Consider the following 15484-nt stretch of genomic DNA (forward strand, 5'->3'; position numbering starts at 1 on the left):
TACATTGGTAAATCAGATTGTTAGAAATAAAACAGGGCCACAGATGTGAGGCAAAATTTTTAACAGTAATTGTTCTACATTTGAAAACAGTCCCTTTTTTTTCAGTCACAATTGGTTATTAGCCAAATGTAAAAGTGGCCCAATCTTTGGTTCTGTGTGACTTCCAGAGTCAGATTATTTTAAATTAGAATGGCAGCAGGTTTGACAAACATTAAATATCAAGATGACATTTCTTTGTGGAGACAACATGTGCACATTGTAAATTGAAGTATTTAGTGTTCTGACTGTCCTGTCATAACCAGCTATTTTTGAAAGTGTAAAATGTTTTTGAAAGCATTAAGTGTTTAGAACATGCAAGTTTGACGTTATTTAAAAAACCTGGCCAAAATGCCAGCTTTTCTCAGAGTGACATTGGTGCAAAATCTGCTCAGGTCAAACAACATTCAGATTAGGTTTGATTTAAGCCTTTTGGATGACATGAAATAATTCTGATGCCAGAAAATGTGCTTTCCTGTTGATTTTCATGCCGCAATCTGATAAAAATATCAAGAGCATAGGTTTTAAAAATGGATTAAACATACTGTACAGGGAGAAGCTGGACAAAGTAGAAGAAACACTTTTTTTGGATGAATTTATTCTCCCAGTCTTTTCATTAATAGTGCTTTGCAACATTCTTTTAAAAAAAAAAAACATTTTTCTCTAGGTGCAGTATATGACAATGTGGGCTTTACATTGAGATTCTGACAATACAGGCACACAACTTCATCCACTCAGCCCATTCGGGACATTGCATAATCAACACCATGCCACACACAGAACAAAAGCTTCCTCTTGACAGCACACACTTGACATAAGCCCTGTTACACAGCCAGGCCAGTCCTTCAGTATCCCACAATCCCCCTGTTTGGTCTCAGCAGGTCATGCGTGCCACTCCAAACTCCAGACTGACAACAGCTGGCTCCTCTTTGGACACCTCGCTGTTGTATGTCCCTTCAAGCTCACTGTAGCTTTGCTTCCTGCTTTCTGTTCCACTGCTACCCTCTACTGTCCGCTCCATGTCAGTAACCTCAGTAGCCTCCTCGGCCACCTCCTCCTCCTCCTGTTGCTGCACTTCTTTGTGGCTAATGGGCGCTCCAAGAATGAAGGAGTCAGGACGTGGAGGGAGGGTTTTGGAGTTGGAGCGCTGGTCTCTGGTGGGAGGTGCTGCAGGGGGCTCAACAATGGGCATGACGCCAAGCTGGTGGAGACGCTAGACAGAGAGGGACAAAGCAAAAGAAGGTCAACTTGAAGGCCACTACATGCAACTATGTCCATTTCCACAATAAATTGATGAAATAAGTAAGTAAGCATGCTACTGTAATTGTTGGGTGTTTTAGTGTCTTTGCAGGGACTTCAATCACAAATTTAGTTTGAAATCTACCGATGTGGTGAAGTGATTAAATGTAATACTTCGCCCTACATGGGGACTGGACACTGCTCCACTTGTTTTACATAAATACAAACAAACAAGTCTGAAGTCTCACAAATGGAGATCGAATCACATTATTGTCAATAATCAAAAACTGTCTAGTCAGGCATCAGATGGCCTCTGCATTCCGGCCATCATTTACTGCTAGCGACTGACTGCTTCCCTTTGTTGTAATCTGCCCTTGTTAGCCCGTGTCTTCCACTGCCAGAAACAATGTCGGTCATCACATCATTTCATAAACACATGGCTGTTCCTATTGTTGATTCAGTGACCTGCAACGCATGAGCACTATAAAGAAAATTCTTCTGTGGTGACTCACATTCTCTAGCGCTTGCATCGTGCTCTCTGCCTTGCGGCTGTTCTCTCTGAGAGTCAGGATGGTCTTGAGGATAGACTGACGTGGGTGCATGGACCTGTCAAACTGATGGTACATGTTCCTCCAGAACCTTAAAAGAAAGGGCACAGGTAAGATAATTTGTAGATTACAAATTACACCTCAGAGAGCCTTTGCTGTTAAGAAATGTCATGTGTGGAATTACAAATATGTAGCACAGAGCTGAGGAGTGCATTACTGACTTGAAATTATATGGTAATGTAGAAGGCTCCAGGACAGGGTGCGCTTCAGAGTATGCAGGACTGTAGAAAGGATTTAAGTAGTTCTGTCGTTCGCTGATTAGAAAAGCCCACAACGAGTGAGTCCGTTCTTTCAACCTGAAATGCAAGAGGCAAAATATTCAACACATTCAAACTTAAAAGCCTCGATCAACATTAATTTAATCTTTCCAGTGCAGATAGCGCTAATAGGAGGTGAGAGAGGTGAAGATAAAAACAAGTCTTGTTGAAAATCAGCCAGATCAGCTGCTTGCACCTTGCAATGAGCCTTCTGTATTTACTCCAATGAAATATTTATTGAAGACTTGGACAATGACATGCCTACCCCCTGGAGAGTATTTTTGACTTGGTTGATTGTGAAGGAGTTTTGCTTCAAATTGGAATCATCGACCGCTGTTGCCTTCAGTGAATGTTCAGGTCATTTTGCATTGCTGAGTTCACCAGCGCCCTTTCTTTCTCAGGATATACCAAACTGTAGATTTTACCACTCCTAAAACTGCAGTAATTTCATGGATGGGTTTTTCCTGTTTTCTGTAGCTTAAAGATGGCTTGTTTCACCTGCATGAAGAGCTCTTTTGACCAGATGATCAAAGGAGCTCCATAAGCACCACAGCTCAAATCAACTCTACGACCTTTATATGCTTAATTACTAATCATAATGACAGCATTGCCCACAACTGCCAAAGAAATGGCCTTTGAGTCAGTTCTCCAAATACTTTTGGTCCCTTTTACGATAGGGAGGCACCTGTTAAGCAGCTGAACCTCCTAAACCCTTCATCCATTTTGAATGTGGATACCTACAAATAAAAGCTGAGAGTCTATACTTTATAACTATAATTGGAATGTAATACTGAACAAACTAAAAAAAGCAAAACTTCTGTAAATGTCCAAAAATACATGTACCTAACTGTAAACACTGCTGTACACAAATATGTGTGTTGGACTCACTGCAGCTCCTCTCGCTGTCTTTGATTGTTGCCAAGGAAGTTTCCATATTGACAAGAGTGGACGTGTTCGTGAATCTGCAGCAGGAACCACTCGCTGAACTCAAACGCCTGAGATTAAAAAAAAAAATGAAAGCAATAAAATATATGTAGCTGCTCGACACAATGCATACATGTATAAATACAATACGGGAATCATTCTCCATACTCTTACACACACCTGTGGGAACTGTTCCGTTATCTGCCAAACACATTCCAAAAACTGGGTGAAAATAGGAGAAACTTCTTTAGGATCTCCGTCCAACTGGTCACACCTAGATGTACACAATTGATTTAAGAGCCACACAAAGATTACTACTAATATTCAAAATATTTTCTATTCTTCAAGAATAAACTTGCGCGTATTTAATGTAAATTACAGTATATTAATATAATAGTAATACTAAAATACTAATATAATACTCATAATTATTCCAGTTTAAATCTCACCTGTCAGCAAATTTGTGGCCAAAGGAGATCCAGTCTTTCTCTATCAGGACCTGGAAAGAAAAACATGAGAATAAGTAACGTATCGAAGAAATTTCATAGTCTCATAATCTCTGTCGTCCTTCTTTTGATTAGTGCAAAACTGCATGTGTACTGGTACCATGAATCCCTTGATGGTGCGGTAGTAAGGGTCCATAAGCAGCGCTCCCAGCGAACAGACCTGCGCCGTTCTGTCCCATCCGTCTGAACAATGAACCAAAACACTGACTCCTTCCACTGCCACAGCCTGAAGCCAAAAATGGAGACAGACAATAGAGTCTGTATAAAACACTTCTCAGTGGTCATTGTGTGTATTGGCCTAGAGGTTATGGCCAATAATAGGCAGTGAGACAGAGGTTCAACCCCAGTTCCTACTTTAATCTTAACACCTCATATTCAAATGTCCCTCACTTTGACTTGTCACTCAAAACAGTTAGTGGGCTTCCCTTGAAAACACAGTATTACATTTCTTTACAAGTCTGTCGCTGTAATTATCAACGAGTGACAAATCTAAGCTGATTTGCCGTACAGAACAAAACAAAAATATCACAGACTGCATGCAAAATACACAAGTTTAATGTCCTCAATTGTATGTGTTCTGTAAAAACATTCAGGGTTAAAAGACCATTACACCTAAGTCCCCTAAAGAAGCAGGACACGCTAGCTGACACATGAATGGACAAAATGTAGGGGTAAAATGTATGGCTGGAGAGAGAGAATTAGGATTGGGTGTTAGCTTCACTGAGCTCTGGGTCATGATCATGGGCAACTGATTGTATTTTTAGAGTAGTTGAGAGAAAATAACTTCACCTTGGTGAGAAAGATGGCTGCATCTACAACGGATTTGATGTGCCGCAGCCAGCCGCTGCTCTCAAGGCCAACCAGGTAGTCACTCATGGAAAGAGACCGAGTTCCAATCACTGCATGACACAAATGGATGACTTCATGTTGTGAACTATTTTTTGACTTAATGACTCAATGACATGTTTGTATATGTGTGGAGCAAGACCTTCAAGCAATTTCTGGAGGCTGGTTCTCATCACATGGATGTTTTCAATGCCAACAAATTGAAACCGAATGTTGGAGTAGTTGTCCTCGTTCTCATAGCCTTTACCTGCTGCTCGGTTAGCTAATGCATTCAGCTGCAGGACAAGAAAGATAAGAACATAAATATTCTGTTGACTCAGTTTTCAAACTGTTTTTATGCAGTACTGAGCAAGAATAAGTAAATAAATAAATAAAGACATATATAAAGCAAATTTTATGCTCTTACCTTTGGTCTCGTATCCATGACATAGATAAAGCGGCTGTTGTGATTGGCCTTACAGATAGCCTGCAGCATGCTCTCATCCTCCAAGCATCGTGCACTGAAGCCAGAAAGAGGCTGACTGCATCGACACACAGCCGCCTGTCAGGGTGGAAAGGGTACAAGATTAGAAATAACAACAGTCACAATAATTGAACATGTGACACCTCTCTTTGCCTCAGCCTCAGTTTCATCAATTTCATATCCGCTTCCATGCATCATCTTAAAAATATTTATTTATAGCATTTATTAAGATTTCCAATTGAAGATCAGGTGTTTCACCATTCCAATCCTGACAGACGATTTTACGGTGGAATATAACCTGACATCAGACAGTATAGACAGGTTTTTCCAGATAGACGCATGAGCTCTGACATCAACGGCAAAAATAACTCCAGCTGTTTTACTGGTTAACCTGGATTTTAAATATGGATCTCTAATAATAATAAAAATAATAATGGATTAGATTTATACAGCGCTTTTCTAGGCGCTCAAAGTTACTTTACAGTGGATCCATTATTCAGTCACTCCGCATTCAAACTTGGTGATGGCACAAAACGTATGCAGCCACAGCTGGCCTGGGGCAGACTGACGGACACCTGGAAGCCAATCCACGCCAACGGCCTCTCCGACCACCACCGGAACAATCACACACATTCCCACAAGTGTCTTGCCCAAGGACACAACGACAAACGACTAGGGGAGCGGGGGCAGGAATTGAACTCCCGATCCTATAATCATTGGACGACCTGCGATACCACTGAGCCACTGCCACTCCAGAAAGTATAAGTATTAATTGTATAAAAAGTATTTAACTGAAAAGTTTAACATCTACAATGTTTACAGATTTCTTATTCAACCACAGGGCAGTGACATTTTGAAAACTGCCACCCAAATTGGTGTAGAAAACTTCCTGAATTAAAGGACTTCGACCGTCTGGCCTTCGACCGCCTGGCCTTCGACCGCCTGGCCTTCGACCGCCTGGCCTTCGTCCGCCTGGCCTTCGACTACTATGGCCACTAGCTGGCGATAGTAGGTCAAAGGGTGACAGGCGCAAGGCTGAAAGTGCATGTGCAGTGTATCACAATGCACAAGCTCCATTGATTTACTACCACAGAGGAATGCTAATGACACAAGGATGGACTGAAAATTCTTGGAAGGACCAGACAATGCTGGGGTGTCTGCTGCATGTGGAGGAGTAGCTCACATCTAGTGCTATCTTGCAAAGAGGAAGATCATATATGGTGTAACACAAATAAAATATGGTCTGCACACCTATCAGAGGAAAGTGATAGCATGTTTAAATTTACACACAGGGCCATGGGGGCAGGCCAGGGGTGGCTGCTGCCCACTACCCTTTAGGTATAAAGGCGAGTGCTCAAAGAGATTTAATCAGCCTACTCCTATGTAAACCCAGGATGATTGGGACCTGGTTTTATGGAATAAATGATTTTGACTTGGAATACTTCTGACTTTGTTCCTTTTTGACTCAAGAACATCTGGAACAGCCTATTGGATTATTTGACACAATTTGCTGAAATATTGATACAGCCTAGTGGAATTATTATAATGTCCTCAGTGGAGTATTTACTCTTTATTAAAATGATTTACATTTATCGGTGGAGTTAAAATAATTTTTTTTATATTTGATACATCAGAACAAGGACTTGTGGGAATAATTTTTCACCAAAAAGATTTCCCCAAAATTTCAACAATCACGCTAATTATTCATTTTCATTTACCACCCATTAAAAAGAGCATAACTTCAATCTGTAATAAGGAAATGAAAATTAGTTGTGTAGATATCCACATCATGCCAGCCACATAATGGAAGTGAAACACTTGATTCCATTAGTCCTGTTAACCTTCCTCTGGCGCCACCTGGAGGAAATATTTTAATTTATAGTCAATTCAAGAATTTTAAATCTCCCATTCTTCTTCTTTTCGTTTCGGCTTTTCCCTTCAGGAGTCGCCACAGCGAACCAGTTGCCTCCATCTAACCCTGTCTTCTGCATCCTCTTCTCTCACACCAACTACCTTCACGTCCTCCCTCATTACATCCATAAACCTCCTCTTTGGTCTTCCTCTAGGCCTCCTGCCTGGCAGTTCAAAACTCAGCATCCTTCTACCAATATATTCACTATCTCTCCTCTGGACATGTCCAAACCATCTCAGTCTGGCCTCTCTGACTTTATCTCCAAAACCTCTAACATGTGCTGTCCCTCTGATGTACTCATTCCTGATCCTATCCGTCCTGGTCACTCCCAAAGAGAACCTCAGCATCTTCATCTCTGCTACCTCCAGCTCTGTCTCCTGTCTTTTCCTCAGTGACACCGTCTCTATACCAAACAACATCCCTGGTCTCACCAGTTTTGTACACCTTTCCTTTCATTTTAGCTGAAACTCTTCTATCACACATCACACCTGACACTTTTTTCCACCCGTTCCATCCTGCCTGTACACGCTTCCTCACCTCTTTTCCACACTCTCCATTGCTCTGGACTGTTGACCCTAATTATGTTTATTTATTTGACATGGACATAACAATCACATTGCTCATTGCACAGTTGCACAACTCGTAGATGCGTCCTTCCCATCTCTGTCTCGCCAACCTGTATAGATCAGTCTCTCCCTTCTTACTGTCCAACCTAGCATACAAGTCATCATAAGCCTCTTGTTTTGCCTTTGCTACCTCTACTTTCACCTTACGCTGCATCTCCCTGTACTCCTGTTTACTCTCCTCAGTCCTCTCAGTGTCCCACTTCTTCTTAGCTAACCTCTTTCTCTGCATACACTCCTGTACCTCCTCATTCCACCAAGTCTCCTTTATCTACTTTCCTTCCAGATGACATACCAAGTACTCTCCTACCTGTCTCCCTGATCACATTAGCTGTAGTTGTCCAGTCATCTGGAAGCACCTCCTGACCACCCAGAGCCTGTCTTAACTCCTTCCAGAGTCATACAACACTCTTCATTTTTTAGCTTCCACGATTTCATCTTCTGCTCTGCCTTTGCCCTTTCATCTTCCTCACCACCAGAGTCATCCTACATACCTCCATCCTATGCTGTTTGGCTACACTCTCGACTACCACTACTTTGCAGTTACTAATCTCCGTCAGATTACACCGTCTACACAAGATGTAGTCTACCTGTGTGCTCCTACCACCACTCTTATAGGTCACCCTATGTTCCTGCCTCTTCTGGAAGAAAGTATTCACTACAGCCATTTCCATCCATTCTGCAAAGTCAACCGCCATCTGTCCTTCTGCATTCCTCTCCTGGATACCAAACCTGCCCATCACCTCCTCATCACCTCTGTTTCCTGCACCAACATGTCCATTGACGTCTGCACCAATGACTCTCTCACTTCTAGGTATGCTCTTCATCACTTCATCAAAGTTCAGCCAGAATTTCTCCTTCTCCTCCAGCTCACATCCTACCTGTGGAGCATACCCGCTAACAACATTGAACATTACACCTTCGATTTCTAGCTTCAGACTCATCACTCTATCTGACACTCTTTTTACCTCCAGGACATTCATAACAAATTCCTCCTTCAAGATAACTCCTACTCCATTTCTCTTCCTATCTACACCATGATAGAACAACTTGAACCCTGCTCCTAAACTTCTAGCCTTGCTACCTTTCCACCTGGTCTCCTGGACACAGTTTGTCTACCTTCCTCCTCTGCATCATGTCAGCCAACTCTCTACCTTTTCCTGTCATAGTTCCAACATTCAAAATTCCTCCTCTCAGTCCTATAATGTTGGCGTTCCTCTTCTCTCGCTTCCTACGAACACACTTTCCTCCTCTCCTTCTTTGACCAACAGTAATCCAATTTCCACCGGCATCCTGTAGGTGAACAGCAGCGATGGCGGTCGTTGTTAACCCGGGTCTCGACCGATCCAGTATGGAAATCATAGATTTGATTCGCATGTCAACTGTTGTCACCTAAACTTAATGAACGTATAAAAACAAATTGGGAAATCCTTGGTACCATACAGGAGAATCACTGCAGCACTGTGTGTAAAATATTAATGTTCAAGACAATACCTTTTTTTCTTGGTAGAAATATGTGAGTACAGGAAAGCGTCCTTTGCTTCTGAACTTGGAACTCCCCACAATGATGGGCTTACTGGCTGTGATGGGAACATAAAGGTCTCGTGGATATGTCTCACACACCTGCAGAGCCAAACAAAGAACATAAACACAACACACTCTCACACAGAAGTAGACTGATATCTTTAGTAGTTTAAATTCAATCAATTATCTAAATGGTAGCTAGTGTAAATTTTCTCTGGATAAATATGTTTGCTCCATACAGAATATGAAGAGAAGCTCTAGTGCCATCATCTGGAGTTTCCATGATGTTAAAGTACATGTAAATGTTGTAATGCTCGACTGATTTATACAAAAGCACTGTTAACTGTTCAAATACTGTCACCACTACACCCTCAATCACAACTGCCCTCTCAGAACAAAGACATCCTTTGTTTCACATGAGAACCGGTGAACCAAGACTGTCTTTACACAAAACACTCGAAAAACCACAACAGACAAGTGCAATCATTTGCAAACAAAGTAGTGCGCTGACACTGTTTTTGCAAAGAATTCCAAAGCCCATGTACAAACAACTTTAAGCCGAAGCAGTGTTTGACAAAGTGGTGAACCTGTGCTTGCTTAAGGTTAGGACAACTTAGACCTGTGGGAAAAAAGGCTTTGTGATACCACAAAGTTTCCAAAAGAGTATTTTAAGCTTTCTGTAACTTTTATTGTCTTTTATTTCTCATGTCTTGCGGTGCGTTTTCAAAATCTGCCAATGGCCTCATTTGTTTTACTAAAATTCAAACTTTCAATGTTTCAGGAAATCTTTTTAACTTGAGAATAATAATAGCTGATCAAATAAACTGATGAGGAAAGAAAAATATTCAGTGTTTAAAGTACCTGTCTCTATGTGTGTGTCTATGTATGTATAAGGTCCAACTCATTGAAACAATATGTATGTAAAAATAGCCCAAAAACAACATTTCAAATGTTGAGGCTAAGAGTTTTCGCCTCAACTGTCAGTTTGACTGATCTCACAAGCAGAAACAAAATCCTGAGCTCATCATGAGGATAGAAAAGAAGGAAGCAGCAGCATCAAATGTATCCATTCCAGGTTGCTGTTAATTATCCACCTTGTATTCTCTGTTGACATCCGTGAGCTGCCACTGGTCACAAGGAACACCCATCCTCTCAAACTCTGCCCCGAGGTCGATGAGCTGCCACCCCTCCTCCCTCTGCTGATCATTCTGTTTGGGATTGTAGGAGAATGCATAGAGCTCCTCATAGGATTCTGCTCAAGGGAGAGAGAGATGATGCACAAATAACCACCTACAGTCAGAAAAGCTTGAAGATGAGGAACTGAACTGAGAACACAGAGATGATCGGACGGATCATTTTCACAGACAGACACACAGAAACCCACCTGGCTGCAGAAGACGTAGCAACGAGCTGTAAATGTCATGGCAGTCTCTTTCTCTCTGGACCACAAAATGAACCAACCTGAAGTTGCGACACTGGATGACCAGAGGACAACCAGTGGTGGTCAGAGAGAGCTTCTCCACAGACGCTATGTGATGATGTAAAATCTGCATAAGAAAAGAAATGTAAAGGAGAGAAGGAAAACAGAAGAGTTGTATGGTAATTAATGGATTCAAACAATGATTGGTTTCTATTTGTTTAATCAATGTGATTAGTTTTAATGAAAGACAATTATTGAAGAATTACAAAACCACTGTATATCAGATGTATTATGACATCCCAAGCACAGATGAGAAGAGACATCACAGCTTTGTAGCATTGTAGCATTGAGGATCCAATTCAATTAACCCATTTCACTTTTGAGGTAAACAGAGTAAAAACTGATCTCTGTCAAGATTAATCAGCATAAACTCTGTGCATTGATGATGACAGCACAAGAGCTACACCTTGTAATCTCCCCACAGTAATGAAAAGCGGAACACAAGTATTTCACAACCTCATCAGACCGCCGCTAAATGTCGACATGCTTGCAACAGTATTTGAAACTCCTTGAAGTAAATCAGGATGAAAAATGAATGCGATTTGGTATATTTATCTGTGTAAGAATTCTGTGGACACTTTTTCAGTTTGATCCCGACTTATTTATGAAGAGTGGAGTTCAGGGAGGACAAATGCCGTAAATCCCCACATTCATTGATGGCAGTTTGAATTCTCCAGGGAGTGTAACCACTGGAGTCCATAAAGATGCACATTCATCAGTGGTAGCGATCAGCAAAGCAGACACTGACACTCACTCACATACAAATGCACGCATATTATATATGCTGATATCACCATCTGTTGAAACAGACAGTAACTCAGCTGCTGTTTAATATTTTATGAGGCTCAAGCAGTCAAACTCTCTGACCAACAGACAGATGCTAAACTGCTGCCACAAACACAAAATCACAGCATATACTGTACATGGCTCATGGACAGGAAAGAGAAAACAATATCAGTGCATACTCTGTGAAAAGAAGAGTGGGAAAAGTAAATGTTTTGTGTTGTCAGCACAGAAAGCAGGAAGAATGACGGCGAGGAGGTCAAGGTCCACGAGCTGCTGCGCATTCGCTATTCAAACCAGGTCAGCAATTCCACACAGACTGGTCACAGTGATATAACCGATTACTAGAACACCATCTCTGAACATGTCATATCTAGCATACAGATGTATTGAGTCACCAATACATCTTAATGCAAAATGTTCAAAATGTAAACAGGACTCTGTAGAAGCTATGGAAACGCCCAACAAGAAACCCTTTTATTACCAGAATAAGGAATGCCGATCAGCAGGGAATACTGCCGCCATGGCCTCCACAACAAAACTCTCACAACAAAAGAATAGAAGACATGAGGAAGTAAAGATTTATCTATCATAAAAACAAGTCACCAAAAGTAGGAATGAGAAAAAATGAAACGTGTTGATTTGTACTCTTAATTAAACACTGCAACTGTTAAATAATAGCTACAAGGGCTACTATTTAAAACAAATGTTTTCCAATAAATAAAAACAGTTGTGTAAAACACCCTTAATGCATATGTCAATATTTCTGTTGGGCTACGGTGCTTAAATGTATGTTCATGCATGTCAGCATTTTGTTCTGTCAAATGCAGCTTTGTGCAATAATCTGAAATTGCTACATCAGACACTGAAATGTCAGCAATATTTTTTCCCAACTTTATTGTATTTTGTCAAGATTATTTTACTAAACGTTTTACTGGGCGTATCAAACACAAAGCACGAATGTCATCAACGGTCATCAGAATTGCTTTTTCTTGCAAACAAAGACCAGAGTGAATCAGAAATTTCATGAGATCAATCCACACCAAAAATCATACTCATCTAGATCCATCCCTAGACTTTTAACAGACCACTCAAAACCCAGTTAATCCTCACATCTGGTCTCTGCTTATTACAACAGGCAGGATACTGGCAGGATAGTCATCCCCAAACCCACTCACCCAGATTTCCTGCCCAGCAGAGTTTGAGTTGTTAGAGCTGCTCTCCACAAAGATGAGGTGTGTAGCTGTGAGGTACAGTGTACCATTCGTGGATTTGTTGCTGAAGCGATCCAAAAGTCGCACCTGCTCCACCTACAAACACACAGACCAGTGGGAAACACATCAATCAGCAGTTACCTCATAAACCTACCGTACCTCTTCAACTGGCTAAAACGTTGTGTGTAGTGTACACTGAAAAAAGGAGAGGATGTTGTTTACAGGAATGAAACCAAATTAGCACAAAAGGGACTCACTCCATTTGGATCACTTCCTTATTCCTTACCACCTGGCCCAATTCTCAGCTGCCAGTTCCATTAAAACAAGAATCATAAATGATTTCTGGATATTGGAAGAATATCTAATCACAACATCAACTGAATGGATTAGTTAAACAATTTAAACACATCTGCTCTTCTTTATCTTTCCTCCAATACTGTAAATGCACTTCAAGAAGTATTCACATTTCATTCACAATCATCAACACCTTTTAATACCTCTGGGGTTCAGCCAGTCAGATTCATTAACCCATTACATGAGGTTGGATTTAAATATTTTTGGTTTAATTTAAAATTTTTATTATTTCTAAATACATTAAATGATTAATAAGGAATTCTTCAACACACAAAACTGTCTAAAATAAAACAATTGACTTTGTGCAAGCTGGAAGAATTATACTTTAAAATATATTCGACCACAAAAAAGAAGTCTGTTGATTGACTAAACTGTATGGTCAAATTTTAACCAAATGTTGTATTTGGCAAGATTGCTGTGACGGCTGCCAAATGTCTACACCCTGGACTCGTCCCACAAGAAGCTGGTTGTTTGTTGACTCAGACATCCTCTCTTTGGTTTCTGTTTTCCTGTCACTGTCTGATATGATGAAATTATGGTTTCGCAGCAACTAAAAAGACAGATATCTGCTAGGGACAGGCATATATATTCGGTTACTGTTGTCTCATCCAAGATGACATCCAGGCCGTGCTTCAAATTATATAACATTAATAAAAAGAACAATTTTATAGAACAGTCTGCAGTAAAACCCCGTCTGAACAAGGCGTACGTTCATTCAAAGAGTTATTAGGTCACACAGCTCAAGTGTAATGAAAACAGGTCACCTTTAAACATGTGCCAAATAAATTACACCAAATGTGGATCGAGGTAATGTCACTGACTTGTGAGATTGACAAGAATATGCAGAATAAACTTGAGCGATTAGTATAATAACAGTGCAATTCATAAGTATTTGAACAGTGGGTGTGTTGTCTTTGTATTACAGCACACTGGATTTGAATAGAAACTGTAACTGAGGAAAAAGGTAGCACTTTCAAATTAAAGTAACAAAACACAATTTTAACTTTTTTTTTTTTTTTAACCTTGAATCAAAAGCATCAAGAGCATTAAAATCTGTTTTTTTTTTAAAAAATTGGAACGAATCACTTTTTAAAGACTACCGGTAGTGTATTCTGTGAACTATTTGGCTTTTTTTCATGATATGGATGTCAGGTAAAGGTGTGTGCTGGTCATGTAAAGAACACTGAATGCACAGGCTGCTCGTTACTGTAACGCTAGGGAGCCTAAGAACGGAAGCCCGGCTATCTGCTCTACAGCTCATGGATGCTCGTCACGTCTGACACAAACTGGGAGTCCTCAGGCTAATACCGCAGTACCATACACAAGTACAACGTTTAAACACTAATATCTAGCAGACAAGACCAAATTCAAGCAATACACAAACCCCGGCATGACAGGCCGAGCTGCTAACTGTAACCAACCCATTTGAATTAGCTGAAATGTTAGCATGTGCTAACGCTACCTTTGGCGTACGGATATGCTCCATTTCTCCAAATCGGAACAGCTGTCAGCGGCTGTAAAGCTTCAAATGACGTCTTCCAGGAATAACTCTATCATTGATTAAAAGGTGGCACAAAATGCGACACAAGCCGCCTTTATTTGTCGGAGGCATACGATATGTGTTTATTAACAATTATTTTACTTCTTCATTCACGTAAAGATGATAGCAGTAAGTCCACAAAGTGTAGATTTACGGTGTTGGGTTTTCAAAGTAAAAGCATGACTGTGTAGAAGTCACAGTAAGTGTCGAGTTTACGCCATCGAAAATGGTGTGGTTTAGGTTTTTATTTATTGAACAAGGCATTTAATAAATAATTCGATGTATGAACAGCATGGACTGAATTTAGCGAATAAAAGCCCCAACTCAAGCCTAGATGTAGTGGAAAAATAAAATACCAATTTAAAACGAGAATGGAATGAGGTTTTCTCTTTCAGGACAGTGTTGATGATGCCTTTCATGCGGAATCTGACGCTTTCAATACTGATTTTTGCCACTTCTGAGTACAGTCCTGGGGCAGATATATATTTTATTCCCACTGCTGTGACAGCCATACAGACCAAACTCAATGTTTGTCAGTAATGTTGGACAAAGTTAAATATTCAGAGAGGGCTACGGAGTCAACTGTGTAGCCTGAGGCTGTAAATTTAATGGGTAAATGGGTAAATGCCTGTTATTGCATTTGTGTCCTCAGCCTAAAACGATGAAGAACCATCTCAACATTGGTTTTATCTCATCAAACGATGCAAGAAATTAATACCTGCACCACTTAATACTAACAATGAATTGAAATTCCACGGACTGCTTCTATTATCCGATATACCTGTACATGTGGGGTCATGGTTAATAGATATTCGCAAAGATGTCAGATACTGGTCATCCATAACTACAAATGTGTAGGTATCCAAATCATCATCTCTGAGAAAACTTATGTGTCACTTCCAGCCGTTCGAACGTACGGAAGCCCTGTAAACGTTCCGAACAGCTGTAGGTTCAAGTAGAATCAGAATCGACTTATACAAATATGTTGCAAATAAAGTCTTTTATTTTGAAATGTCAACCAGAACCGACTTACCTTTTTTGTTCTGTGAGAAAATTTTGACATATCTAAACAATGCGCATGTGTCGGTGCAAGATGTCACGCGACACAAAAATAACAAGGAGGATTATGGGAAACGTAGTTTAAATATGAAAAAAATACCCAAAGTGCATCTCTT

At 40.5% G+C, this 15484-nt stretch overlaps 1 protein-coding gene across 1 annotated transcript; it reads right to left on the reverse strand.

The window, feature by feature from the left end:
- Positions 1-625: 625 nt before the first annotated feature.
- mtmr6 (myotubularin related protein 6) lies at positions 626-14423 on the reverse strand. The gene is made up of 15 exons (XM_068304247.1): positions 14232-14423; positions 12380-12511; positions 10323-10485; positions 10033-10190; positions 8909-9037; positions 4823-4957; positions 4559-4691; positions 4360-4469; positions 3671-3796; positions 3514-3563; positions 3245-3338; positions 3029-3135; positions 2045-2179; positions 1788-1914; positions 626-1249 (listed from the first exon to the last, which is right to left on the reverse strand). The coding sequence occupies exons 1-15, from the start codon at positions 14253-14255 to the stop codon at positions 911-913; spliced, it is 1962 nt and encodes a 653-aa protein (XP_068160348.1). The 5' UTR covers positions 14256-14423; the 3' UTR covers positions 626-910.
- Positions 14424-15484: the final 1061 nt, after the last annotated feature.

Source organism: Antennarius striatus, chromosome 20, assembly GCF_040054535.1.
Source record: "Antennarius striatus isolate MH-2024 chromosome 20, ASM4005453v1, whole genome shotgun sequence".
Classification (NCBI taxonomy): Eukaryota; Metazoa; Chordata; class Actinopteri; order Lophiiformes; family Antennariidae; genus Antennarius; species Antennarius striatus.

What these genes read in the sequence shown, in the direction of transcription:
- mtmr6 (XM_068304247.1), bottom strand. Translation starts at nt 14,255, where the DNA reads ATGGAGCATATCCGTACGCCAAAG. An exon ending in CTGCTGGGCAGGAAATCTGG is followed by an intron (nt 10,486 to 12,379) that starts GTGAGTGGGTTT and finishes TTTCTTATGCAG; the next exon opens with ATTTTACATCATCACATAGC. An exon ending in CCTCCAGAAATTGCTTGAAG is followed by an intron (nt 4,470 to 4,558) that starts GTCTTGCTCCAC and finishes TGTGTCATGCAG; the next exon opens with TGATTGGAACTCGGTCTCTT.